We start from the raw sequence: 27949 nt of genomic DNA on the forward strand, positions 1-27949 counted from the left end.
GAGAGAGAAAGGAGGAGGGAGGAGAGAGAGAGCGATCTTCCATCTGCTGGTTCACTCCCCACATGTCCACTACAGCCCAGTACTCTGTGTGGATCTACCATGTGGATGGCAGGGGCCCAAACACTTGAACCATCAGCTGCTGCTTCCCAGGATGCATTGTGGGAAGCTGGATCCCAAGTAGAATGGCCAAGACTCAAACCAGCATTCTGGTGTGGAACGTGGGCATCTCAAGCAATGGCTTAACCTGCGGAGCCACAGTGCCTGCTGATAGAATTTTAAAGATTTCTACCTTCAAAAAAGTTCCCTTTTCCTGTGGGGATTTGCTGTCTGAAAATTGGTAAAAAGGGTCTTATAGGACAGAGTTTCTGTAATATAAATATGTGAAAATCCTCAATTTCTATATTTTACCATCCCCCACAAATTTGATGAGAATAGATTTAGAATTTTATTGATTGAATATATTTTTGAGTGTTCATTTTCCAAAAAGAAAATAGCAATGGTCAATTCCATAGGATTCATGAGAAGACATAGATTGTCATCAATCTCCCAAGTAGATTTCTTATTAAATTTGTTTAAGATGATATGTAATTGTACATGTCTATAGGGGACAGTGTGATAATCCGATCCATGTGTGAAATGTGTAGTGAGCAAATCATGATGATTAGCAGTGTGCCTCTTTAGCTCTTCCTCATCTCTTGGTGGTGGAAAACTGCAGACTGCTCTCTTCAAGTTCTTTATAAAACACAAATAAACGCTTGTGAGCTGCAGTCATCCTGTCACGCTGCAATACTAGAACTCATTCCTCCTACTGAACTTTATCTTGGTGCCTGCTATCCAGTGCTTGCTTCTTGAATAGCCAACCAGTTTGCTCTCAGCATTAAAAATTAGTATTGTTCCATCAAAATGCTACTTCAAAAAACAATACAAAATTTTAGTTATAATATGAATGTCATTGCATCCACAATTGACAGTAAGGTCTGTGAGTTTTGAAGAATTTTGCAATTTTAGAGCTAGCAGAATGTGGGAACTCACCCATTCCTGTGGGTCCCAACCTTTCCACATCCCCTCACAAGTGTTCACTGAACACCTACTGTGTGCAGATACCGTGGGAAGTCACGTGTGCATCCTCCCGTCTCCCTCAGCCCAGGACATAGGACCATTAGCTATGTGAAAGCTGAGGCTTGGTAGGGGCAGGAGCCAACTGCACTAAACAAGCTGGCCTTGTTGTGGGATAGTAAGACAGACCACTGTCTTAGTAAGGATTCCTGGGACTCCGGTGCTGCCTTTTTGGAACCTCAAGAAGCCATAAATGTACCATCTTCCAGCTGAGGGAGGTGAGGCTGGGGAGGGTAGAGGCGCCATCCTAGGGAGAGAGCAGGATTGCGTGAAAGCATAGAGGAGGATTCTGTGGGAAGAAAAATCCCAGTAAACAAATGTTGGTATCTTTCCCTTAAAAGGGGAGATTCTAAATATATCATTTCAAATGTAAATGGGCTAACTGCCTTTGTGACAGCACACGGGGTTGTGGACTTTGTGATGAACCTGGTCGCCTGGGACCAGGGGTAGACACGGTCTTGTAGGCTTCCAGAAGGGCTGGTCCCAGATCAGGGCAGCTGGAAGCCTGCAGTCGACCGTGCCCGAGCCGTCATTTGGTACAGAAGGGAGATTCCCCTTCGCTGGAGGGGCTCTGTAGGGCTCTTATGAAATCTTCCTGAAGGTGGGAGCACCACCCAGCTAGAGCTGGATTCCATTAGCGTTGTCTGTTCACAAACAGTGGTTAGCCTTAGAGGAGTCATAAATCAATGCTGTATTCTGCTACCAGAGCCCATCATATAACTCAGCCCTTCCATAAACAGGTAGAGAATAAAATGGAAAAATGGCAAACTCATGTAAACATGCTGTGTGCCATGTTCTATCACCGAGCACCTACTGTGCTGGGACTTCATTGGCCTTGCCTGCTGCTCCCGTGGGCCTCCCCGTTGCACCTCTTGTTCTGTCACTGACCACTGTCCTCTCTCTGCCACCCCCAGTGCCTTTCTTCACATTACCTGGGCTCTGTCCCTGGATGCTCTGCCATCCTGGTCTAACGCTGCTACCTTCAGAGCTAAGCGGGTGACCTGGGGTCCTGAGGGCCTGGCACTTAGCAGGTGCTTGATACAGCTGACAGGTGCATAATGGTCTCCCAAGCTGGGGAAATCATTGGTATCAGAGTTCACATCCCATCATCTCCTGCATAGGGTGTTCTGTTCATTTGATCAGCACAGGCGTTCTGACTCATTCCGTTTCCAGCCTGAGCTGGTGCCCCCTCCTGGTAGTACCCCCACTTTGGGGAGGTCACCATATCGATGCCAAACTCCGTATGGACTCTTGGTCAGCAGAACACCACAGCCCTGACCTGCTGGGCTGCAGTGAGCTGACTCCCTCAACCTGCACCACTGCACCCAGCCGTCCCACCCGTCGAGGACGAGGAGCGAGCCGTGAAGGCTTTTGAACCTATGAGCTGTATCTGTTGTGCAGGAGGGGCGCGTATGTCCTGGGGATGGACGGAAGGCTCTGGAGCAGAGGAGAGAAGCCTGTCCTGACCCCGGTGGGGTCACCAAAGGGGCCGAGCCCGCAGCCGGAGCAGCCTTTGTGCTTCTGTCTTAGGTGGTGGTTAGAGACTGTGGACTCGAAGCCTGGGGTCGCTGAGACTACTGATCTACCAAACGGCCCCCGGTGAAATCAGTCACTGGGATCTTGTTTTGAATGCACGCTCTTGTACCGCACCCCGAGTCGGGGTGGCACCTCTGCGTGGTACTGACACCCCACTGGGGTATCCAAGCCCTTAAGTGATCACAGATTAAACAACCACAGCCGGCTGTGTGTGGTCTAAGTCCTCGTCGTCCCAAGTTTCCCAATGTGGTGCTGCTTGGGAGCTTCCTTTAGGACATGTTGTAGGTGTGTATCACCTGTGCTTTCCTTAAGTAATTTTATGAATTACCCTTCAATTTTCCTTTAAGTCAGTTTCCACATCTTGCTTAAATTTATTTAAGAAGGAAATTGTGCTTCCATATTATAAATAGAAGGTCGAAACCACACGACATAAATACTGTAAAAATAAATCAAAGGAAAGCAAAGCAATGCTATTCAGTTCTGGCCAGACAATAGTGTCTGCTGATGTCCCCGAGCCAGAGACCTCCTCTGTGGGGAGGGCAGGTGGCCAGAGGCCGGGGCAGCCACGTGGTGTCCAGTGCACTTTCCCCGGGGCGGAGAACCGAGAAGGGAACAGCTTGTGTCCACCCTGACCTTACGCTGCATCTCAGCGCTGCCCATGGGCACTTGTGTCCTGTGGGCCGGGTGGTCTGGCCCTCTGAGAGACGCTGAGTTCTTCCGTGAAGCCCTGAATGAGCCTTTGTGGAGGGCAGAGGGGGGCAGGGCTCTGGTCCTCCTGTGACCTGAGAGCACCTGCACGGCCCACTCCTTTGGTCTGAGTCCAGAGGCCCAGAGGGAGGGGTGCTGGCATCAGAGGATGTGTAGACCACCCCTGGAGCCAGCTAGAGCCTCCGGGGGCTCGCTGACCTCCCTGGACAGCAGGGATGCCGGGACAGCAGTGCACAAGGGGACACCTTGTCTCATTAGCCAAGGGGTTGGCCATGTGTTCTGGGCCCTGGACTCAAATCATCACCGGGGAGCGTTTTGGTGCCTGCCACTTGACAAGCCTGGGGACCCATCCGTCTCTGTCACATCCACTCAGTGCCTGCACCTAGCGTGTGCTGCATCCAAGGTCCTATGCCCAGACCACAGTGCCTCGCTCATAGAGCGGGCTCCCCTGGGGGTGGTAACAGCCCACACTAGGGTGCTGGCTCCACATCAGGAGAGGGGATGCTGGGAGGCCAGTGCAGGGCATGAGCACTTCATCACGGGGCAGGGATCGGCCATCCCTGGTGCACACAGCAGGGACGTCCGGTGAGGATAGGAGCTGGCCTGTCTGGATTTGGGTGAAGCCACAGAGGACAGAGCTAGCAGGCCCCGTCTGCCTAGGCAGAGACAGTGCCAGGGACGCAGAAGCCAGGGGACAGCAGTGCAGGAGGCCCGGGTGCTCCACGCTGGCTTCGGGCTGAACAAGTAGCTTCTGGACCTCAGGACCAAGAGCTGCCATCTCTGGCACTTGAAGGGAGGACAGTGGTCTGCAAGGGACAGCAGCTCAAGCAACTGATTTATTATTTTCTAAAGATTTATTTATGGGGATGGCGCTGTGGCGTAGTGGTTAAAGCCGCCGCCTGCAATGCCAGCATCCCATATGGGTGCCGGTTCATGTCCCAGCTGCTCCACTTCTGATCCAGCTCCCTGCTATGGCCTGGGAAAGCAGTAGAAGATGGCCCAAGTCTTTGGGCCTCTGCACCCATGTGGGAGACCTGGAAGAAGCTCCTGGCTCCTGGCTACGGATTGGCGCAGCTGCAGCCATTGAGGTCATCTGGGGAGTGAACCAGTGGATGGAAGACCTCTCTCTCTCTCTGCCTCTGCCTTTCAAATAAAAAAAAATAAAATCTTAAAAATAAGATTTATTTATTTTAAAGACAGAGTGAAAAAGAGAGGGAGAGAGAGATTCATCTGCTGGTTCACTCCCCAGATGGCTGGGCCAGGCTGAAAGCCAGGAGCCTGGAACTCCAGCTGAGTCTTCAGCGTGAGTGGCAGGGGCCCGAGGACTTGGGCCATCAGCTGCCGCTCTCTCAGGCGCAGTAGCAGGGAGCTGGTTCAGAAGTGGAGCAGCCAGGTGCCAGATGGTGCTCACGTGGGATGCCGGTATTGTAGGGATTGGCTCTACCTGCTGCACCACAATGCAGACCCTACAAGCAACCTTGGAGCAGGTGGGTCAGGTGGATGGCCCAGACGGACAGGAGCCAGGAGTGTGCAAAGGTGCTGTGCAGGACAGGGCCCAAGGTTAAAGGGTACGGGCTTTGGGGGAGCCCAGCTGTTGAGAGCACAGCAGCTCTGGATGTGAGGGGACCACGGCCTGCATCTGAGCCAGGGTCCGAGCTCCGGCCTGGTGAGACTCACTTCCCGTGCACTGCAGCGCCCCCTGCAGCAGCTCCGTGCGTGTGCACCTGGGAAGCACTTTGTAAACTGTGCCGTGCCTGGCACACAAGCCTTCCAGGATCACACCGCCCCCTGCAGCCTCCTCCAGCAGGGGCTGTGGGGCTGGACCTTCCCAGAACGGCCAGATGATGTGGCGGTGACAACACCCAGGTGGCCGTCCCTGCCCCGGGCCTGAGTTCCTCTTCCTCCCTCCCTCTCTCTGAGCGGACCTTCTAGACACCTGCTCGGACGTGTATTTTTGAGAGCAGAGTTTCTCGCCGTGTGGCTCTGATTTGCGCTGATACTGTCAAGCCGAAAAACATAAATTGCACAATTTCCACAGAAAATCGATGTGACAATGTCTTTGCTCCCCACCCAGCTTTTCTTGTGAAAAGTAATCTGGAACCATGAACGGACTGCACGTGTGCCGGCTCACGGACCTGGCTCCCTTGGGGCTGCTGCAAGTCTTCTGTTTTCTTCTTGGGAACAGGGAGGGTGTTCAGATATTCAAAAGAACGTCACCGGCCAGCCAGCTGCCAACACTGCTGCTCTCTGAGAGGCAGACGCAGTGTGTGCATGCTTTGTGTGGAAGAGAGAGAGAGGGAGAGGGAGAGGGAGAGGGAGAGAGAGAGAGAGAGAGAGAGACACTACCAGTGCACACCCTTTTTGGCACTGGAGACAAAACAGCTGTATTCCAACACTACTCATCCCGACCTTTGTTCAGATGGGGAAGGAGCACGCCAGCATGGCTCAGGCTGTTTCCCCGCAGAGAAATCCGTTACAGGAACTTTCTCTGCTTCCGACCGGCAGAGCTGAACCTGATGGTGTAGGTGCTGTTAGATTGGACCTAAGACATACTCAGAATCATTGAGGGTGTCAGGAACTGTCAAAGGTTTGGACAGCAGTTTCTAGCCTTCAGACAGTTTCATCCTGGACTTGGAGTTTGGGGGCTGCTTGCACTTTCTGTAAGGAGCTCTGCACGGATTTGGCTGGGAGGAGGTGTGTCTGGATCCCCAGGCCCAGTTTGATAACAGGTTTGCACTCAGATAGGCGGCAGCGCCCTGTCTCCCATAACCTGAGCCTTCTTGAACGTATTTTAAAAGCGAATAATCTTGGTCCTGTGGTCTGCTGCAGACATCACTTGTACGTTAGCCAGGATATTATTTGAGAACTGAAAAGCTCTCTAGGTATTACATCCGTATATAAACCATGTGTTAGGAAGATAGAAATGCAGGTTCGAAATATTTGTCAGGCTGCTCTTGGCTTTCAGTGCGTGCCAGACATGTGCTTCGGTGACAGATGGAAGTGAGCCCTGAACGGAACACACAGCCGCTGTCTCCCCGCAGTGGGATGGAGAAGCTGGGAGATTAAGAGGATCCTGTTGCTAAGAGGTGTGTTCCCCACTGGCTTCCGCATATGTCGGTGGGCTGTTTGCTCTCACATTCTGTGCCATTGAAAATATCGTTGTACGTTCTGAACTGATCTAGAATAATTAAGTTTAAGGCATTCTCGTGGTAACTTCAAATCTTGAAAGTAGAACATTGTCCTAAGAATTTATTGACTTTTTTTTTTTTTTTTTTTTTTTTTTTTTTTTTTGGCTTTGTGGGCCTGTGAGCAATCCAGGGCAGTCTGGACCTAGATTTTCCAGATGCAGCCGAGGACTCCCTGTTAAATCTTGATTTCAGACCAACAAGCGAATGTCTTCTTGGTGTGCACCCCAATACTGCGTGGGTGCACTTAGGCTAAAATGTTATTCAATTTTTATCGGAAATTCAGATTCAGTGGAAGGATTCTATTTTTGTTTGCTAAATCTGGCGACTCTTCTGGATCCTAATTTATTGTTTGCACTTGTAAACAGTGACTGTCAAAGAAAATTCCTCAGTGCCGAAGCTTGGTGAGTGTGGAGGTCCATGTGGCACAGTCATGGGGACACCGGTCTACACTGTGAATGCAGCATGGACGCAAGCATAGGTCACATCAGCCTGCTCCTATTTTATTTTATTAGAGAGGAAGAGAGGGAGGGAGGGAGGGAGGGAGGGGGAGAGAGAGAGAGACGGAGAGAGAGATTTCCTGTCTGCTGGTTCACTCCTTAAATGCCTGCAATAGCCAGGGTTGGCCAGGTCTTCCTTGGGGGTCGGAGGCACCCAGGGCGGAAGTCAGCAGGAGGTGGAGTTGGGGGCAGTGCCAGCTCTGAAACCCAGGCTCTGGTGGGGGATGTGGGCATCTTGACCTGCAGACCAGACACCGGCTGCCTGCCTCACTGCTGCAGACTCCGTTCCTTGCCCGCTTGCTCCTGGCGTGGATCGGGTTCCTCAGAGCTCCCGTGGCCGCCTGCTCCCGTGTTGTGTGGGCTGAGCAGGGATGCAAGGGGCCCCTCTCATAAGTGCCCTTCGATCTGCTGCTGCACGTGAGACAGGTTCCTTGCCCTGCACCACCCCCACTCACACGAGAACCCGAGCTGTGCCTCTTCCCAGCCTCGGGCAATTGGCCCCTCTCTTGTGAAGACTTCTTGGATGGACCATCTCATCTAAAATCTGGTTTTCAAGTTTTCTTCAGTAATCTCTCAGCTCCCTGAGTCCAGGATCCAAGGGTCTCCTCCAGGGCAGTGAGGATGCGGGCAGCGGGTGCTCAGAAAATGCTTCTTTCCTTTCTCCATTCTGTGGTGGGAACTTCTCACTGAATCCTACCACGTCCCGGGTCTTAGGACAAAGGATTTCGGCAGTCACACTTTTAAAAAAATATTTATTCATGTATTTATTTGGAAGGCAAAGTTGAGAGAGAGAGAGAGAGAGAATCTTCCATCTGCCAGGAACTCCCTTCACATCTCCCCTGTGAGTGGCAGGTACCCACGTACGTGCACCATCTTCTGCTACTTTCTCAGGTGCGTCAGCAGGGAGGTGGAGCAGCTGGGATTCCAGCCAGCCCCCCGGTATCGGATGCCAGCGTCACGAGCAGTGGCTTAGCCCGCTATGCTGTGGTGCTCGCCCTTGTTGTCATCACCTTTAGTTTTCCTGCTACTCCTGGGTTGAGCACCGCAGGCCTTGTTGTGTCCATCAAACAGGTCCCACCTCCGGGAGAGGCAGAGCTCGAAGCTGTGCCTGCCTGCGAGGAAACCTGCGATGCCAGGCCCCGCTCACTCCCCCCAGCAGCACAAGAGGAGCCTCCTCCCAGCCTCCTCCCTTGAGTGGGGACTCTAATCCAGCAAAGTTTCTTGTGTGTTGTTTTGGAAATGGTTCTGTTTAATGTCCTAACTCAGAAAACGTCATATCCATGAATCAGGAAGAAGACAGAGCAGTTAGGAATGGGCAGTCGACATGAGTACATTCAAGGGTGCTGCCCAACGTGGGAATGGACTTAAAAACAAGTTCACGTTGGCCGGCGCCGCAGGTGGAGGATTAGCCTAGTGAGCCGCGGCGCCGGCACACCGGGTTCTAGTCCCAGTTGGGGCGCCAGAGTCTGTCCCGGTTGCCCCTCTTCCAGGCCAGCTCTCTGCTGTGGCCAGGGAGTGCAATGGAGGATGGCCCAAGTGCTTGGGCCCTGCACCCCATGGGAGACCAGAATAAGTACCTGCTCCTGGCTTCGGATTGGCGCAGTGCGCCGGCCATAGCAGCCATCTGGGGGGTGAATCAACGGAAGGGAGACCTTTCTCTCTGTCTCTCTCTCTCACTGTCTAACTCTGTCAAGTAAATAATTAAAAAAAAAAAAAAAAGAAAAGAAAAACTGAAGTTCTGTTTCGGCTTTCTCTGTGGGACAAAGCCAGGATTTAAAGACAGTGAAGCACGCTGTGCAATTGTAAAAACTGAAAACAAGCGGATCTCTAATAATGTTCCCCAGTCAACATTCACGCCTAATAAGTAGGTGTTGCGCTGACCAGAATTAAAACGTCTCTGAACTCAGAACACTAGTCCCCTGCTGCAGTAGTTTTGATTGCCCCGTCTGACTAAATTAGGATTTCCCATGATTCCATGATTGATGCCAACAGCCAGAAAACTAAAAGTTGTAACAGTCGCGGCAGCACCTGCATCCAGACAGCACCCTCTCCCTGGGTCATCAGAACTGACAAGGTGCTCCTGGGTGTAGTCACCCTCGCCCTCACCCTGCTTGGAGTCCCGCCTTGTGCCCTGTCTTGCTTGGTCCCCCAGTGCCCGTCCCAGGAGAGGCCCAGCAGGTGGAGAAGGCAGAAAGAAAGGCCTCTGTGGTCGGGCCGTTTGCCTTTTTGAATTTCGCCCCCAGAACACGTGGGCACTCAGGTCTGTGCGTCAGCACTCGCAGTGCACTTTCCTGGTGAAAGCGGTGTTCTGGATGGTGGTGAGGGAATCCCCTGCACCAGCAGTTCATGAGCAGCTGAGAGCCGGCCTGCAAGAACGGGCCTAGGCCATCAAAAATGAACTTCAGAGCGGAAGTGGCAGCCTGGGCCCTCGCTGGCACGGCTGCGGTGCGGCCTCCACAGGGGAGTGAAGAACAGGCTGGGTGATGACAGTGTCTATTACGGCCCCTCGGTTCCCTGTTCCCATCTTAATTTGGCTTCTCAAGGAGGCCTCCCTGCTGGGTAGATAATGAGCACAATGTTTTAGATGAGGACTCCGGCTGACTTGGCAGCTCCTTCTCATTAAAAATAAGTAAATTGGAATTCTGGTGTATAAATAAGGCTCACGTGGACTTGGTTCTGCGCATCAACCTGCAGGGGTCAGACGCCACCGAGTGGCTACAAATCAATCACCTGTCAGGGCGTCCAAGATGAGAGCCCAGCGTAGCCCCTGGCCCCTGTCGTCTCCTCGCACAAGGCTGGGGAAACTTTCCTAAAAACGTGTTGAATAGACACTGGGCTGCACACAAAGATGCGGCAGTGAGTTTGACAGGCAGGGCCCCTGCCTGTACCTCTGCCATCTTTGGGAGTGGGGTAATGGAGACGGAGCCTGCAGGTGGAGAGTGGAGAAAGCTGTGGACGGAAGGGCTGAGGCAGGGTGATGGGCTGGAGCCAGGTGGGGGCTGTGCGCGGAGCAGCCTTCCTGAGAGAGGGCGTTCGAGCTGAGACGTGAGTCGTCAGATCTGGGGGCGTGCAAAGGCTGGAGAGCAGTCTCCTGGGCAGCAGGACCAGCAAAGGCTCCGGGGTTGGACCTCGCTGTGTGCGTGAAGGGGGCAGTGTGGTCTCGGCAGAGTGGGTGCTTGACACCTGCGGGAGATGCGGTCCCCGGACTTGTATGATTCGGGAAGGACTTCGAGTTTTCTTCTGAGCATTTCCCAGCTAGTGAGTAGAGGGGTTGGGAGCACAGACCCCTCAGCTGGCCATGTGGATTGGCTTCCTGGCTTCACTATTGTGAGACCCCGACCCCGGGTGAGTGACTTCATGGCTGTGCGTGACATCACCTCTTAACTGGGGAGAAGCATCCTAGGGCTGCTGCTGGCTGCAAACAGTGAAACTTGTGGAAGATTCGAGTGGCGCTGGCTGTAAAACAGGTGCTCAGCTGATGTTTGGCATTGTTGGTCGTCTGTGATCAACGCTGCATTTTTGCCCTGTTAGTAATTCTCGTGTATCCGTTCCCCTCCAGGCTGTAGACAATCCATTCTTAGGCAGAGAGGTTTTCTGATGCAGATCAGACTTGCCCAGATTGCAAACCCTTGATGGCTTCCCGCTGCACTCCAGTAAAATCCAAGCTGCCTTGGACATCGGCTGTCTCCTCTCTGCAGCCCATCCCTCGCCCGTCAGAGCCACCCTGAGCACCTTCCTGCTGCCTCGGGGCGTTCACGTTCGTGGTCTCATGATGGGAGACCCTGCTCTCCATCTGCTCCTGTCAGCTGTCAGAGCCTGCAGCTGATGAGGGTATCTGCAAGTGTTCCATTAGTAAGAAGAGGTTGTAGGAACCCAAAGTGAGCAAAACACCAAACACCTGCTGGAGTTGCAGACTCTGGGTGATGAGAAGGGAACTGTGAGGCTCACTAGGCTAATCCTCCGCCTAGCAGCGCTGGCACACCGGGTTCTAGTCGCGGTCAGGGTGCCGGATTCTGTCCCTGTTGCTCCTCTTCCAGTCCAGCTCTCTGCTGTGGCCTGGGAAGGCAGTGGAGGATGGCCAAGGTCCTTGGGCCCTGCACCCCATGGGAGACCAGGAGAAGCACCTGGCTCCTGGCTTTGGATCAGCGCAGTGCGCCGGCCGCAGCGGCCATGGGAGGGTGAACCAATGGTAAAGGAAGACCTTTCTCTCTGTCTCTCTTTCTCTCACTATCCACTCTGCCTGTCAAAAACATATAAAACAACAACAACAAAATGAGGTCTTAGGAACCAAAAGTGAGCAAAACACCAAACACTTGCTGGAGTTGTGGACTCTGGGTGATGAGAAGGGAACTGTGTTGAGGAAGTCGCCCAGCCAAGCTGCTTCCTTAAAGCTTGAGTGGTGTCGGTACGGAGTGAACGATAGGAAATATTGTGCTCTTCGGCTAGAAGATGGAGATGGAATCCTTGGGGTTTTACACGTGGTGCATTTGAGGTGGTCATGGTGACCGATTTTGAAAATTAACATGTCTAGTAGATCTTATATATGGATTGAACTTGGGGGAGATGGCCAGTGGGAAAATATTGATTCAGGCACCATTGGCTTAAAAATTAATGAGGTCTCTGGGGAACAGCAAGGGCCGAGGAGAAGATGGCCAAGAGCTGAGTCCCGGGAGACTGCTGGAGAGCCTGCTGCGGCGGGTGTGTGTTTTGGTGGAAGGCAGTGGCAGGTGGCATGGCGGGTGTGTGAGGGCTCTTCAGAGGTGCCGGGGCTTCCTGTGGGCGCCTAATGGGTCATTTCTCATTGTTGTTCAGCGGCAGTTAGTACAGTTACCAGACTGAATCGAATAAACTACGTTCCATTCTTGCTCTTCTGCTGTTAATGTCCATTTTTTAAATTCTATTTTCCCTCCCAATTATCTCTTGAAAAGTAAATTTGAAAGAATTCTGACAACCCCCACCCCTCCCGCCCACCTCCCCTAAAGTGCTACCAGCATGTCGTCCCTACAAGAGAGAAGCTATTTTCTTAGAATTGTATCTGTGAAATCCACAAATTCTGTTCTCTATATTCCTGGAAATAAAGAAGCCCATGCAGAGGGCTTGGACTTGCCATTTGTTGTTGGACAATGTGGGGAAGAACCCGTTGGGCTCTGTGGCTGAGGTTGAGCCCCCCGGGTTGTGGTATGGGGTTTGTATTAGCTTCCCTTAACCCGCGAAGGGGTAGAAACAAAGAGTGAGTGCCGTCGACTGCTCTGCCCCTTACAGACGGAGGCACTGTGGGCCGACAGGTGGTTCGTGTGTGGGAGACGAATTGTGCTGGGTGTGAGTTCACTTGGAACACTTATGGAAATTATAACTAGCTACGTTTGAATTTCAAGATGTCATATAAAACATCTTCTCAAAATTGCAGTTGTTCCGGGGTACTTGATTGCTTTTATTTCCAAATGGGCTTTGCCGTTAGCAAGCCCAGGGCTGCATAGCTGTGGTGCCAGGAGACTGTGGGTTTGTAGTCAGGAGTCCAGATGATTGATTTGTCTTGGAGTTCATTGTTTTCCATCCTAAAAGCATTATGTGCTGGTTATAGAAAAATCAGAAATACAGACATAAAGAAGTAAAACATAATGAATCATAGCCCCAGTGTTCAAAGAAAACCAACAAGAGTGTTTTGGTATCTTTCTTTCCAAACACTTATTTAAAAACAAACAAACAAAAAAAAGCAAAAGCAGAGAAACTGAACTAAAAGGCATCCATGGTGACTTTTGTGTCCGTGGCCTCAGCGGAGCCCCTTGGTGACCACTGTGGACACTGGTCCTGGCCTTGCCTGGCTCTCACGGGCTCTGAGTGTCAGGGCCTGTGGGTCACTCTGCCCCAGGCCATGCACAGTAGGGGTGGGTGCGATCTCGCCTTGTGACTCAGAGTACGGCGACTGCTCCCCCGTCCCCCGTCCCAGGGTTAGCCTGCCGGCATGGCTGGCTGTGGTCTTAGACACTCTAGGCTCTGCTTCCACACCGGGTTATCACTGCGTCTATGTGGTGGTCACTCAGTGTCCCCTCTGCAAACCGAGCGGTGCATCTCCATTTCCCTTTTCCCCTGTTCTAGAGCCTCGCAGCCAATCCCACAAGCACGTCCAAGCTTTTGTCTTAGCTTGTTTCTGTGTTCTCTTGAATGTTCCGGAGGAGAAAGACTTCTCAATGGCTTAAGGATCAACTATTTTCTTACACTTCTGCCTTTTTTATAGTCTAGGACACCTAAACTACTTTATGCTTTTAGCTGGACTGCAAATACTGCCTCTTCTTTTTCTTTTTTTTTAAAGATTTATTTATTTGAAAGTCAGAATTATATATAGAGAGAAGGAGAGGCAGAGAGAGAGAGGTCTTCCATCCGCTGGTTCACTCCCCAGTTGGCTGCAATGGCTGGAGCTGGGCCAATCCGAAGCCAGGAGCCAGGAGCCTCTTCCGGGTCTCCCACATGGGTGCAGGGGCCCAAGGACTTGGGCCATCTTCTACTGCTTTCCCAGGCCATAGCAGAGAACTGGATCGGAAGTGGAGCAGCCAGGACTCGAACAGGCGCTCATATGGGATGCTGGCACTGCAGATGTAGGCTTTACCCACTACTCCAGAGCGCTGGCCCCTCTTTTTCCTTCATCTGACCAAGTCGCAGTGTTGGGAGGGAGGTGCAGGGCGAGCACCCCAGTCTGCTAATGGTTGGAGTTCCGAGTGAGAGCCAGCATCTCTGAATCTCTTTGACACTGGGGAGGTCCAGGGAAGGATGATTATCCTCACAACATTCCCATGACATTTGGACAATGATAATTAATAGACTTAGTTTTTAGGTTTTGTTTAAATTGAGGGAGCAGCTTGGAGGCTGGAGTAGGTGGTCCCAGGCCGTCCGGAGAACTTTCAGGTGTGGTTGTTCCTCAGCCTCTGGAGGAGCTTAGCCCCAGAAATCTTGTTCTTGTTTTTTAAGACTTAAGTTTATTTATTGGAAAGGCAGAGTGACAGAGACCAGGCAAGGAGAAGGAGATCTTCCATCTGTTGGTTCAGTCCCCACATGGCCACAACAGCCAGGACTGGGCAAGGCGGAAGCCAGGAGCCAGGAGCTCCATCTGGATCTCTCACGGGGGTCCCAGGGTCCAAGCACCTGGGCCATCCCCCACTGCTTTCCTGGGTGCAGTAGCAGGGAGCTGGATCAGAAACGGAGCAGCCTGGACTCGAACTGGCGCTCCTGTAGGGGATCTGGCATTGCAGGCAGTGGCTTAACCTGCTGTGCCACGACACCAGCCTGGTCCCAGACACCTTGGCTACTCAAGCGCCTCGTGTACAACAGTGTAGGGTCTTCATAGATCCTCGACACATCCTCCTGTGTGTGCAGTCATCTCTAGGTTACTTAGAATGCTTACTCTGGGCATCACGTGGGCTCTGGGGAATTGTGGAATTGTGTAGGGCTGGATGGCAGCAGAGGTCTCTATGGGACAGACACATTTTTCAGATGTTTTTGATCAGCAGTTAGTTGCGTCTGTAGAACCCAAAACCACAGAGGGCTGACTGTGCGCTGCATTCCAGCACCACTGCTCCTGAGACGTCTTACCTTACTGTGGCTGTTATCAATGAAGTGGCTTGGGCGTAATATTTGCAATTCAGTTTACTCTCATCCCTTGTTCTTTGGTCCTCTCCTGGTGAGCATTATCGGGCCCCCAGTCCCATCCAGGACCCCACGGTACGTGTAGCTGTCACGTGTCCTAGGGCTCTTGTGTTGGATCATCCTGGCTTTTGAGAGCTTTGACAGTTTCAGGATGCACCACGTCTTTGGGGATTTGGGCTCAGGGAAGAAGCCCCCAGATATAAAGTGTCACTCACAGCCCTTCGTGTTCAGGGTGTGCGCCAGCCCCTGCCTCACCACAGTTGATGGGGATTCTGCTCGTGGGGCTGCAGAACGATGTGAAAGTCCTCTCCACTGTGCAACTACTCTTCTCAAGTTAACGTTTGCCACTGGTTCTGTTGAGGATTCTTGAGCTCTGTGGTTTTAAAATGATATCACCATTGTCCACGGAGAGAGAGTGCAGCTGAGAGGAGAGAACGGCGTTGTTCCTTAAGATGGAAGCTGTGACGCTGGGCCAAGCAAGTCTTCTGTGGTTAGAAGAGCATCACCATCCTATGGCCAGGAAACAAAGAGTCGCTTAGCTCACGAAAGTTTTCTTTAGGTCTTGGATGTTTGGGACCAATAAAAAAGATGCATTTCTGAGGCCTTTGCAGCTCAGATTTTGCTCCCGTCAGATTTTCAAAAGAATATTTATTGCAGTCCTGATTTTGCCAGCTCAGATTGATTGCCGAGTCCTTAGCTCTTGGAGGGGTGTGCAGAGCAGAGCCATCAGTCCTCGACTGGGGAGTGGGCGTCAGGGTGATGTGAACCTGGTCCTCTCCCCTAGCACTGCCCTTCGTGAGCTGGCCAGAGTAGTGTGGGCCAGGGCAAGAACGGGGCAGGACGCACGCAGGCAGCCGGGCCCTGGGTGACTCACGTCGGGGAGGATCTGCAGTCGCTTTGTTGGGGGAGGGGATGTCGTCTTTGCCGGCTTTTCTGTCATCTTAAAAGCCATTGCTGCAAAGATTCTGGCCTGAGGAACTGGGCCTGCAGCTTGCTTCTTAACCAGCCTTTGTCAGGGCTGAAGATGGCAAACCCAGAAGACGAAGCAAGCAAAGGGAACGCACAGATCCCGTGGGAAGGCAGAGGGAATGGCACAGAGGTAACGGTGTTAGAAATTGAAATCCCTACTGTGTCTTCCAGTGTGAGCTGACCCAAACCGGCCATTAGGTCAGCAGCAAGCTGTGGGTCAGGTTACCCAATAGCAAACACTGGAAGTGCCTCCCCAAGACTAGTTATCCACATTTCTTATTTAGGTAACTGAGTTTCGTTGATGTCCAAATATATATTATGAAAAACAAAATGCATGCACACTGTGTGTTTTATAAGGTCATATCTCTGAATGTATGCATCGTGCAGGATCTGCTTTTATGATTTGTCAACAAGATCACTCCATAAAGTGCCCTCTGATATGTCACAGCTGTGTGTAATTTATTCTGTCTATCCGTGCAGCACAAATAAAATTTTTATTTGCATCATCTAAAAGAAATACCAGTGTATAAATACATAAGCAAAGCTCATAAGAAGAGGTCTCTGACTACAGATGCTGCTGGGGGGATATTGTGCAACCAATTAAAAAGCTGAGAGATGGCTTCATTAGCCGTGCACATAGATAATAAAATCTGTACTCAGCAAATAGCGCAGTTACTCAAGTTCTTAAAAAGGTTGCACAACGTTCTGCAAGTGCTGGCACGGCCCGCCTCTCCATTCTCCTGGGACGTTTTAGAAATAATGTCTCTTGGAGAACTGGAAAGCCACGAAGGCCTTCTTTTGGCTTGAGATGCTGGGGTATGTGGGTGAAAAGGGAGGCGTTCGGTGGCGGGAAGGTTTCGCCTGCGGAAAACTAAACAGCCGCGTCCTTCCCTGCCCGAGAGCCTGGGTCGCAGCAGCCCCACGGATGGAGGATGTTCTGTCTGTGGGGTGTGGGCAGCCCCGGGCTGAGCCTCCGTGGGGCCCCCAGATCAGGGCGTGGAGCCTGCCAGGGCAGCCCGGTAGATAGTCTGGCACGCCCAGTGGTTCCCCTAGAAGCTGGGATGTCGCGCACTCTCTCCCTCCTGAGACAGACAGCTGCTCGACCTCTGCCTCCTAGTATCTGTGGCCTGCACAGAAACCTTTGGGGCCTGCCATTGAGGTCACCCTGTCCCCACCCTTGCTGGGGCTGTGGCAGGCGACACAGGGCCCTGGTCTTAGAGCCCCCCCCCCCCCCAATCTCATTGGACAGGCGGCCGCACAGTGCACTGCTCAGTTCAACCATTCACTTGTGCTGGGAGCTTGCGACTGGCCGGGAACAGCTTATAATTCAGCTGGTTTGTCTGCGGGGAGGGGATTGCCAAGGGCCTGCCGTCACGTGCTGGTCACTTCACCTGACTTTTCGAAGATGACAAGGCCGGCCACGGGGACTCTTGGCACGTGGAGCAGTTTCCGGTGGTGTAGGGGAAATTGGGATGGGTCTCCCGTTTGCACTCCATAATTGCTGGTATTTCGCAGCTGCCTTAATCCAATTCAAATGACAAGCCAGCCAGCTCAGAAGTTCAGTAATTGCCGTCTCCAGGCTGGCTCTGCAGGAGCTGTTTAAGTGGATCAGAACCCACTCTGTTTCTGTAAATTCCAAATGTGAATCTCACGGGTCCTGAGCAGGAGGCCCAGGCCTTGTTGAAGCTATGAGAACAACTCCGTTGGACCCTTGGACCCGGCTGCTCCTCCCTCCCACAGCTGGGCAGGGGTCTGCGGTTCTCGCCCTCAGGGCTCAGCTTCGTTCTCCTCACCCCCTGTCCCTCAAAGTGCTCTTCCCAGCCACTCCTCTGTCAGCCTGATTTTGTTAAGATTTTTAAATTTTGAAATTGTGGAGCTGGTGCTGTGATGTAGCAGGTTAAGCCTCTGCCTGTGGCGCCAGCATCCATATGGGCACTAGTTCGAGTCCTGGCTGCTCCTCTTCCGATCCAGCTCTCTGCTTTGGCCTGGGAAAGCAGTGGAAGATGGCCCAAGTCCTTGGGCCCCTGCACCCACATGGGAGACCTGGAAGAAGCTCCTGGCTCCTGGTTTCAGATCAGCCCAGCTCTGGCCATTGTGGCCATTTGTGGAGTGAACCAGCAGATGGAAGACCTTTCTCTCTCTTTCTGTAACTCTGCCTTTCAAATAAATAAATTAAATCTTCAAACAGTTAAATCACCTTTGACGTATAGGAAAGTCATGGTGTCCTGTGGTCCCGGCTTCCTAGCACAGGCTGCTCTGGGAAAGGCCGCATTCCTTGGGACATTTCTCTCCCAGGGCAGGAATGCAAGTCACCGTGGCGGCTTTACCTACACCCTGCCCTCAGACGCACGGCGCCCAGAGAGCCGAGGGGCAGAGCTGGGCTTATGGGGTGAAGGTCCCAGCAGTGCAAGCATAGGCGGTTGGCTCCAGGTGGCGTTCGGAGGGGCCGGCCTGAAGCAGAAAGAACTGGAATGGGCGCATCAGGTGTAGGGCAGCACAGCGCAGGCGGCTCAGGGGTGCAGCAGGGAGTCAGCAGAGAGTCGGTCACCACGCAGAGTGGGGAAGGTGCTCCAGTTGCTCCGCCCCCAAGCCCTTTCCACAAAGGCAGGAGTGCAGCCCAGGGAGGAGGTTCGCTGACTCAGGACTTCCATGTCACTGGTGGCTGCCTGCCCTGAAGGACTGCTGCCGCCCGCCTCCAGATGGCCCGGTCCCTCCTGCTCCCGGCCTCCAGATGGCCCAGTCCCTCCCGCTCCGGGCATCCAGATGGCCCGGTCCCTCCCGCTCCCGGCATCCAGGTGGCCCGGTCCCTCCCGCTCCCGGCATCCAGGTGGCCCGGTCCCTCCCGCTCCCGGCATCCAGGTGGCCCAGTCCCTCCCGCTCCGGGCATCCAGGTGGCCCGGTCCCTCCCGCTCCGGGCATCCAGGTGGCCCGGTCCCTCCCGCTCCGGGCATCCAGGTGGCCCGGTCCCTCCCGCTCCGGGCATCCAGGTGGCCCGGTCCCTCCCGCTCCGGGCATCCAGGTGGCCCGGTCCCTCCCGCTCCGGGCATCCAGGTGGCCCGGTCCCTCCCGCTCCGGGCATCCAGGTGGCCCGGTCCCTCCCGCTCCGGGCATCCAGGTGGCCCGGTCCCTCCCGCTCCGGGCATCCAGGTGGCCCGGTCCCTCCCGCTCCGGGCATCCAGATGGCCCGGTCCCTCCTGCTCCCGGCATCCAGGTGGCCCGGTCCCTCCCACTCTGGGCATCCAGATGGCCCGGTCCCTCCCGCTCTGGGCAGTCCTCCGCAGGTGTCCACGGAGGTCGCCACCTGCAGCCAGGGCCTTCATCCCTGAAGACCTGGTCCACCCTGCTCCTGAGAAGCGCCCACGGCCATACCCAGCTTGGCTCCATGTCCTCACCTTCTCCCGGCCCGCCTCTCTGCCGTGGGCCACTCTCCCAGCTTCCCGTCCATCCCGGTTCTGTGGGGCTTTCGGTGCCCTGTGATCACCAGTTTGAGAACGGTCGGTACTCTGGTCCTAGGCCTTTAGTCACCTGAACATAAGTGCAGGCGTCCACACGGAGAATGATAAGCCGGCGTGGATTTAAGAGTGTTGGGGGAATTATAAAATGTCTGGGGTTAAAATTTCAGCACCGTTTGTGCACCGGGCATGTGAAGTCTTTAGTAACTCAACACTGTGCCGCTATGACTCAGGTCTGAAAATAGGAGTCCTGGCTGAAGAAATGGGAGTAATGCGCGGGAACGTGTCCCTTCCCTTACCCACGAGGGGTGGGCCGTGGCCGCCCCGGAGAGCCAGGCCAGAGGAGTGGGGTGCTCGTGAAAAAGCGGCACACCCTGCAGAGGAGAGAGTGCTGTACTTTCCATTTGGGCTGGACCGCGACGGCGCGTTCACCGGTTCCACGGCAGCCCGAGAAACGAGACCGTGTAATCGTTTATTGAGCGACTTTTTTTTTTTTTTTACATAAACCAGTCTAGTCGGTCTGAACTGGCAAATTAATTTTGTCTATAGAATCACTTACTGAAGCATATAAAATTAGACTTTGTAAGTACAGAGAGGAGAATTGGCATTGTGTTTAACAGATTCCCTGGGACTTAAGTAATGGATTTAGACTTTAATACAGCTAAAGCCTCGAGACTTTTTATAGAGAGCTGATCTTAAGGAAGGCATTAATTCATCACTTAAAAAGTCACTGCTTGTACATTTTTGTTGCTTCAGGGAGTGAATTATGTACCTTGACCATGATAATAACCCAGCACGTGTCACTGGGCCTGGAGGAAAAAAAAATTAACTTTTGTTTTCTTTAAGCTACACAGTTTTAACAGCTAGATTGACGGAGAATTCATGCGTTTAACACTTACAGTGATTTAAGGGATTATAGTGCTTCTCTGGGCTCATTCAGCTTTCAAATATTTTCACTGTGCCATTTGCGTAAAAGCCTCTGATGCCAAACTCTTGCTGAGCCGAGCGACAAATGGGCTGGTTTCCTTTTCTTGCAGGGGTGAGCTCAGGGGAGCAGGGAGCGGCCCCCGAAGTCGTCAGCGCCTCCCTTTGGAGCAGAGACCGCTGGATCCCAGCAGAGAGCGTCCACACGCAGGTCAGGGTTGTTTGCTTGTTTGTTTGTTTCCGCCGCTTTGAGGCTGCTGAACGTTGAAAATTGCATTAACTGTGGTGCAGTTCTCGGATCCGATTCTGACCTCACCCACTGCAGTGCTACCTTTACCTTGGAGAATGAGCTCTCTTGCTTGATGTGAGCTGACTCGAAGGTGACTGTTCCGAGGCTTGGGCTGGCGCTCTCTGTGTCTGTTGAAAATTAATTTTCACACAAATACCAGGGATTACACTTCCAGATACACGAGTTCTTCCAGACACACCAACACTTCCACGTTCCGTTTTTCTGAGTGATGGGTGTTTGCCTATGTTTATGTCTGTGTAAGCAACATTTTGGTTTTTTGGATTGCCTATTGGTAGAAACATTTATGCAACTTAAAGGAAATATCTGTAATGCGTTTTAACACAGTCTAAACTTTGACACATTTGATCTGAGCCTGCTACGATGTAAAAGCATAACATAAAGTACTTGAAATTCTGGTAGTAAATTTAATATTTTGGTGAGTTTTATCTGCCAAAATTGACAGGACTTCTTAAATTTCAGAACTTGTAGGAACAGTTGGAAAGTGATAAAATCTATAGAAACATGAGCTCTTCGGAGAGATCGGATGATGGATTTGTCCCTGTGCTATGTAGAACTATTTTTAGATTTTTTTTGTAATATAAAACAGGTTTTTTTAAAGATCAGTTGAGATTATGAAAATCCTTTGTAGCTTTCGGGGGGGGTGGCAGTGGGCCACCTTTATGTGAGCAGTGATGCACTGATTTACATCATTAAATTATTTTCTGGAGAGTTGGAGTTTGGAACTGAGCCCTCGGAAAGGTTGGTGGTTTGAGGAAAGGAACCAAACGTCAAAGCTGCGCTTTTTAAGACGTTTCGGCCTCACAAAGCCTGCTGTAAACTGAATATATAACGTACAAGTCAAGCATCGTCCTATTTGAGGAAAAACTCAAGATATTAAAGAAAATTTCATTATGTCATCAATCCTCAAAATTAGACTCAACATGATAGATACAGAACAAGAGGAGTGAACCATTGTACAAAGAAAATGACTACTTAAAAAATTATACGTACAGGCCAGCGCCGCGGCTCACTAAGCTAATCCTCCGCCTTGCGGCGCCGGCACACCGGGTTCTAGTCCCGGTCGGGGCACCGGATTCATGGGAGACCAGGAGAAGCACCTGGCTCCTGCCATCGGATCAGCGCGGTGCGCCAGCCGCAGTGTGCCAGCCGCGGCGGCCATTAGAGGGTGAACCAACGGCAAAAAGGAAGACCTTTCTCTCTGTCTCTCTCTCTCACTGTCCACTCTGCCTGTCAAAAAAAAAAAAAAAAATTATACGTACTAATAATGTAAAACTGTGGGACAGTTCGGAGCTGGGAGCCACTGAGGGAACTCCCCTGAGGGTAGAGCTGCCAGTGTGGTGAATGCAAGCAAGAATGCCCGGCTGGATGTGGGTTTCAGATAAATGACGATTTCTTCTCTTTTAGTATAAGTGTGTCCCCACATGCAATACTAAAGTCCCATGTTGACACATTCAACCTAAAATGTAGTTTATTAAACGCAACCTTCGTGTTCTAGCACTGAGCTTGCAATCCTGGCTGGGGGAGACTCGGAGCAACACGTGGCCGAGGGCTATGGGCTTGCTCGGGGTGCAGAGCAGGCCGGGCACGTGCTGGTCTCTGCCCTCCAGCTACCACCCCCCCCCCCCCCCGCATCCTGCAGGTGCCACCAGGAATGCTGGAGGGGACAGGACACCCCCACTGGACAGGCTCCCCGTGGTGGCTGTGGGTCACGGGCACTGTTTTGGTGGAAAACAAGGAAAAACCCCTGTTCTCTTGTACATGTCCCGGCTCCTTTGGGATTCTCCCTCCAGGGTGAGAACTGTGGGTGGTACCTGCTGTGCTAAACTGACTCCAGTCCTCGGCGTTTAGGGGAACGTGGCCCGGGTGAGTTGGGAACAGTGCCGCCATGGGGCCCGGCCCAGGGCAGAGCCCGTGGCTTCTGCTTCGGAACTGCGTAATTACAGCACGTCCTCGTGTTTGTTGGGTAACTGCCAAGGAAGGGTGCACGTGGATGTTTGCTGGGATTCTCTGTGGAGCAGATGTGCGCTCCAGCCGATGGTGTACATATGTGTGTCTCTCTGTCAGTAACAGGTAAGATTTTAGTCTGAAACCAGATCCACACCGTGTGTCTTCAGGTGGACAGAGCACGGTCACTTTAATGAATACGTGTGCACATGACGGTGCCTGTTACAGCTCAGACTGCGGGCTTTCACACGGCTGCCTTACCCCTGCTGCTTCGTGGCCGGCTTCTAACCGAGCACCTGTGACCGCCAGGTGCCAGGCGTCCGGCAGTGGAGGAGGGCCGAGGGGCTTCCTGCCTCCTGCAACTTACATCCCAGTGAGGAGGACGGAAGGGCAGGGAATCCAGGAGTGCTCCGTGTTCACCAGCCCGTGTCCCTGGGGACGCACACGGAGGCCGTGTTCGGATGGGTTAACGGGAAGGCCCTCCACAGAGGGGGACAGAGTGACAGCCTTTAACCTTTTTAAGTTTTAACCATTTTAGGTACTGAAGAGCAGGCCTTCGAAGTGCAAGGGGCAAGGAGGAGCGGGTGTGGCTGGGGCACAGAGATGGGACGGACACAGACAACAGGTGGACAGACATGCATGGCTCGGGAGCAGTAGGTTCCAGATTTCCCACAGGGGTCCTTCTGCTCCTGCAGAGAGAACATTGACCCGTAGAACATGGACCTTAGTGTCCAGAACGCGGCCGAGGGCGGCTCCTCCTTTCCTGGCCAAACCGTCGGGCTCAGTTTTCAGTCGATCTTCCCCAGAGGGTCCACGCGCAGCCTTCCTGAGAGGGGCTCCCTTGTTCCTTAGGAAACAGGCATGTTCTCCACGCCGCTTCTGTCTGCATCAGGAATGCCGCTAGAACCCAGGGCCAGGGCCTGGAACTGCAGGGCGGGAGCCTCTGTTTGCCCTCCGGGCGGTTTGCCGGAGTTGGCCCTCAGATCTGGTGCCGGAGTTGGCCTCAGATCTGGTGCCGGAGTTGGCCCTCAGATCTGGTGCTCATGGTTGTGCCCGAGTTTCAGTGGTGAATCTCTGTCCACAGCCTGGAGGCCACCTCCTCCCAGCGAGGCGAGAAAGGTGTGGCCACTGTCACTCAACACCCCACGGGCCACAGGTGTGCACTGCACCCGTCCCCACCCTCCCCTGCCATCACCCACTCTGCTGATCAGAGGAGGCCACGCGTGCAGTCTGCAGGCTGAGCCCATCGCCTCCCCAGGAGCATTTAGGGCTAAAAGAGCAGGGACGGTTCCCCGGGGCTTCCCCACTGCTTCCCAAACGTTCATTCCACGCCTACGATGAGCCAGATTTGGTGCTTGCTCCTGGGGCCAATCTCTGCCCCACGCATGGTCAGGAAAGGTCTCTCTGGGGAGGTGACATCTGTGCTGGATGACATGACAGGTGAGCCAGCCGTGCAGAGACGTGGGGACGAGCATCCAGCACAAGGGACAGTGAGCCCAAGGCTGGAACAGAGGAGGGAGAGGGTTGTGCGTGCAGAGGTCAGCAGGGCCCAGATGGGGTAGGACGCGAAGGGGTGGGTGCCCTGGGGCTCTGAGCCTGGGGCTGGGAGTGAGAGTTGGCCCTGCACAGGAGTTCGGGGTGGAAAGAAGGAGGGTGAGAAGGGGGCTGGAGCAACTTCCTGGGAGAGGGGGGCAGCTCAGATCCTGCTTGTGGGCAGTGGTGGGAGGTGGGCCAACAATGAAGGGAGACTCAGTGGGGCTATTCCTGCCATCGGGTGAGAAACCGAGGGATGAGCCCTGGCTGCATTGGTGGGAGGGGCTGCTGCCTGCTCCTTTTGGTTCTCAGGGCGTCCATGGCTCCCGGCGTGCACACTGCTCCCAGTCTGGCTGCATATCAGCGTTTACAGGAAACCTGTCACAGTGCCTGGTGTCCAGTGCCCAGGGTTAGGGAAGATTTCATTGGTTGGGGGAAGGCGGAGCCATCTTCCCTTCTAAAGATGCCGCCAGGTGATTTTAAAGAGCACACACAGTTGAGAAAAACGCGTAGAAACATCGGTGTGCAGTCAGCTCGGTCGAGCTGATTTGGACAAAAGTTTCTCTGTGTCTCATCTGAGTTTGAGGCTTCTCCAAATGGGATCTTCAACAGTCGAGAACCAAGCCATCGCTGCCACCCACAAGCTGCAAGAGTGGAGGTCCAGGAGGATGTGGGGCCTGGGGCAGGCGGGGACCTGGCAGCCTCTGTGCCCTGCTTGTCCTTGTCAAGAACAAGCTGTCTGCTTCCTGTCCCTCCTGGGCACTGTGGGACGCGATGGAGCAGCGTCCACACGCACGCCTTGGAGACAGACGCTCCACCTCAGCAAGGGGATGTTAGCAGTTGCATGGCCTTTGGGGCCCGATCTCCAGTTTCTTGTCTTGCAAAGCATCAGGTCAGACCCAGGGCAGACGGTTCAGCCCGTGACTGACTGCGGGATGGCCTCCGTGGGGGCTCGGCCTTGGATTTCCCGCCTTCCCACGGGAGGATGAGATTATGGATACAGGAGGTGAAATGGAGAGTAAAAGGCGAACCGGTGAGGACATGAAAGCCAAGCTTGTAGCACAGACCGTGGGTCTCAGACCTCCAGCAGCGGCGGAGGACAAGGGCAGCGGCCGCGTCGGCCCCGTGCACTTCCACTTGCTTTGTCTCACGGCTCAGAGAACTGAGTCCTGCTCCTCCTCCTCCTTCCCGTGCCAGCCCTGCGTCAGAACGGCCCTCGCCAAGGTCGGAGGGGCCTCCCCGCTCCCCGCCTGTGTGCGGTTTCCCTTCTTTCTCTTTCTTATCTCGGCTCCGCTCCCCTCTTCCTGTTGGCTCCTGGGACCCAGTTCTCCTTGGTTTCTTATCAGTTTTCAGCTCTTGCTATTCCAGTCCTGGCTGGGGGCCCCCGAGCCTCCTGTGAGTTTCTCCCCAGGCCCACTTTTCCAAGGACCTGCTCTCAATGATGTCACTCAGCTCTGTGATTTCCTGTCCACCTGTGCCAGGGACTCGCAGGGATACTAAGCACCCAGAGCTGCCACACTTTGGGTCCTTGGTATGGGCAAAGTGTGTGTGGCAGTCTTCATGTCTCGTCATGTCTCTGTCGTTGACTTAAAATCCACAGCCCTGTCTCTGCTTGCACCCACTGCTGCAGAGCCGACTGTGACTGCTACAGGACACAACCTGAGTCAGCTTCAGCGTCCCCCACCTCCTGCAGAGCGTGTGGACCCCCTGGGCTCCCGCAGCATTTTGGGTGCTGTCTCCTTCAGCCAGCGCGGGCCCTTGGGAAGCGCTGGGAGCCCCGGGAGCCTGGAGGCACACTGCGGTTTTGACTCTGGGTTGCCAACACCTCACCTGCAGGAGCCACTCCCTAACAGGTGGTGGTGCGTGGCCAACCCGGTGTCCCCAGCGTTTCTCCTTTTCTCAGGGCTCATCCTGACAATTGCAGGTGGTGCTGGTGCTTGGCCAGGTAAGCTCAGTGGTTAGCCTTGCGTTAGAACAAGCCAGCCAGTGGCATTTCCTCATTAATTAAAAAAAAAAAAAATTAAAGATTTTGAGCTTCGTCCTAAGAAGCATATGGGGGCTCACAAATCGGGACGTTTTCCCCCGACTGCCCAATTGTACCACCGGCTGGAGCCCCAGCCCCACCCTAGCCTGGCCATTCCCACGAGGCCGTGCCAGCACACAGAAGGCTACTGGAGGCCTCAGCTCCCATCCCCGGCCTCTCATGCCTGTTGCAGTGTGAAGTCCTGCCCGAGGACAGAGAGACTTGGGGAGGGGGCTGGGATCATCTTGGAGAGCCCGGGCCATGGCCAGCCTCTGGGCAGAGGAGCTGCAGAGCCAGAGCTGGCTGCCCCGCACCTGTGTGTGTGAATTCATGGCTGTTACGTGCACTGGGAAGACAGTGGCGGGGCTGGGGCTCGCAGAGACGGATTCAGACCCTGCTGGGCCTCCCTCGCGCTGTGACGTTGGGGTGGTCGCTGGCCCTTGCTGAGCCCCCTTTCCTCGTGTGCACAGGGGTTGGTTGCGCCCACTTTGCTGCCTGCAACAGCGGGTTTGGCTCTCGGCAACATCCGCTGCCTCCTCCCTGCTCTGTGTCAGTTTCTTGACTTCCGGGCCGTTGCCATTTCGCTGACTCTGTTGTGTGTGTAGGACAAGTGGCTGTCTTGTGCCATGGGGGATGTTTATCTTCTCGTGCAGGTACCATGTCCTCCCAGTCGTAGTTACCGCAGATGTCTCCAGATACTGTCACACGTCCCCTGGGGGCCAGAACTGCCCCTGGTTGAAAACTGGTGGGAAAGGTGAGAGAGGTAAGGAAACCCACAGCTCCTGGGAGCTTTGCCTTGAGCTTGGACGGGGCTAGCGCTCAGCCAACCATGCGCCTGTGCTCCTGGTGCAGCTGGAGCTGGGGATCACATCCAGGTATTCCGTGTTGGAAATGGACATCTCAACCGCCAAGCCAAGTGCTCGCTTCGTTTACGGCCATTGGAATGAGAATGTTTTATGATTTTGATTGTTATGGAATATTCTCCTTTCTCCAAACCACTGAGAACCTGGCACCAGACCAGGCTCACAGGAAGCAGGACATGTGCTACCTTTGGGCTGAGGGCCACAGGTTGCCATGCCTGGGCTGGGTGTCCCACGGAGGCCACCTCACTGGCTCCTCCTGTACCTGCAGGGTGGACGCTGTTGTCCAAAGTGGCCTTGGGGGTGCTCTCACCCAGAGGGCAGGGGAGCACGTGAGAAGTTCAGCGTCCTGTCTTCATCCTGGTTCACTCCCCAGGTGGCCATCAATGGCCGGAGCTGGGCCTCTCTGAAACCAGGGGCCAGGAGCTTCTTCCGGGTCTCCCACGTGGGTGTGGGGGCCCAAGGACTTGGCCCATCTTCTGCTTTCCCAGGTGCATTAGCAGGGAGCTAGATTGGAAGTGGAGCAGCTGGGACTTGAACTGGTGCCCACATGGGATGCCCGCACTGCAGGCCAGGGCTTTAACCCGCTGAGCCACAGTGCCAGCCCCTGGGTATTCTTTCTACAGCATTTTGCTGCTTCCCAGAGCAGTCCTCGGCTTTCCTCCCTGTGTGCATGGTCCCAGGGCTGGTTCATAAATCCCCACTCCAGACGGCTGAGGTCACCGGTCGGAAGACAGACGTGGGGAGTGCTCGCGGGGGCTCACCCCCTGCCCGTCTTGCCCTCCCCGGGGAGATCTGGCTTTCTTCAACAAGATGTGGCTGCTCCATCTCAGCTCCCTGCCAGCGCGTTTCCTGTTCTCTCTTCCTCTCTGGCCGCCGCACAAAGCGGAGAGAGTAAGCCAAGGTATTGTGTTTGCTTCAGCCCCGGCCCCTGGGGGGACTGGGTTTGCAGCCACTCTCACCTCCAGCCTGTTGCTTGTGACAACAGCCTTGATATCATTTGTAAAAATCTTTATTATTGAATCACCTCTTCCTGCAGTTCCCACCCCCGAGCCTCTAACACTCATCAAAAACTTGGATTTTTTTTTAAATCATGTTTTTTAAAACACTGAATCCACTGGACAACTGTGAAAGATAATTTTTCTTGGCCCTTTGCATATTTGACTAACGCGCGGGACACTTGGTTGCTTGGTGTTGGGAGAAAGGGAGTTTGATGAGTTCTGTTTTCAGAGGTTTGTTTGTCTGTCCAAG

The 27949-nt window shown here is 53.7% G+C and overlaps 1 protein-coding gene across 1 annotated transcript in view; it reads left to right on the forward strand.

Moving 5' to 3' along the window:
- The window catches only part of ADAM12 (ADAM metallopeptidase domain 12), a 319392-nt gene that overhangs the window by 25524 nt on the left and 265919 nt on the right, over positions 1-27949 (forward strand). The window contains exon 2 of the mRNA XM_062215166.1: positions 20142-20239. Coding sequence (XP_062071150.1) covers positions 20142-20239 — 98 coding nt within the window. The remainder of the gene's footprint in view (positions 1-20141; positions 20240-27949) is intronic.

This window comes from Lepus europaeus, chromosome 17, assembly GCF_033115175.1.
Source record: "Lepus europaeus isolate LE1 chromosome 17, mLepTim1.pri, whole genome shotgun sequence".
NCBI classification, from domain to species: Eukaryota; Metazoa; Chordata; class Mammalia; order Lagomorpha; family Leporidae; genus Lepus; species Lepus europaeus.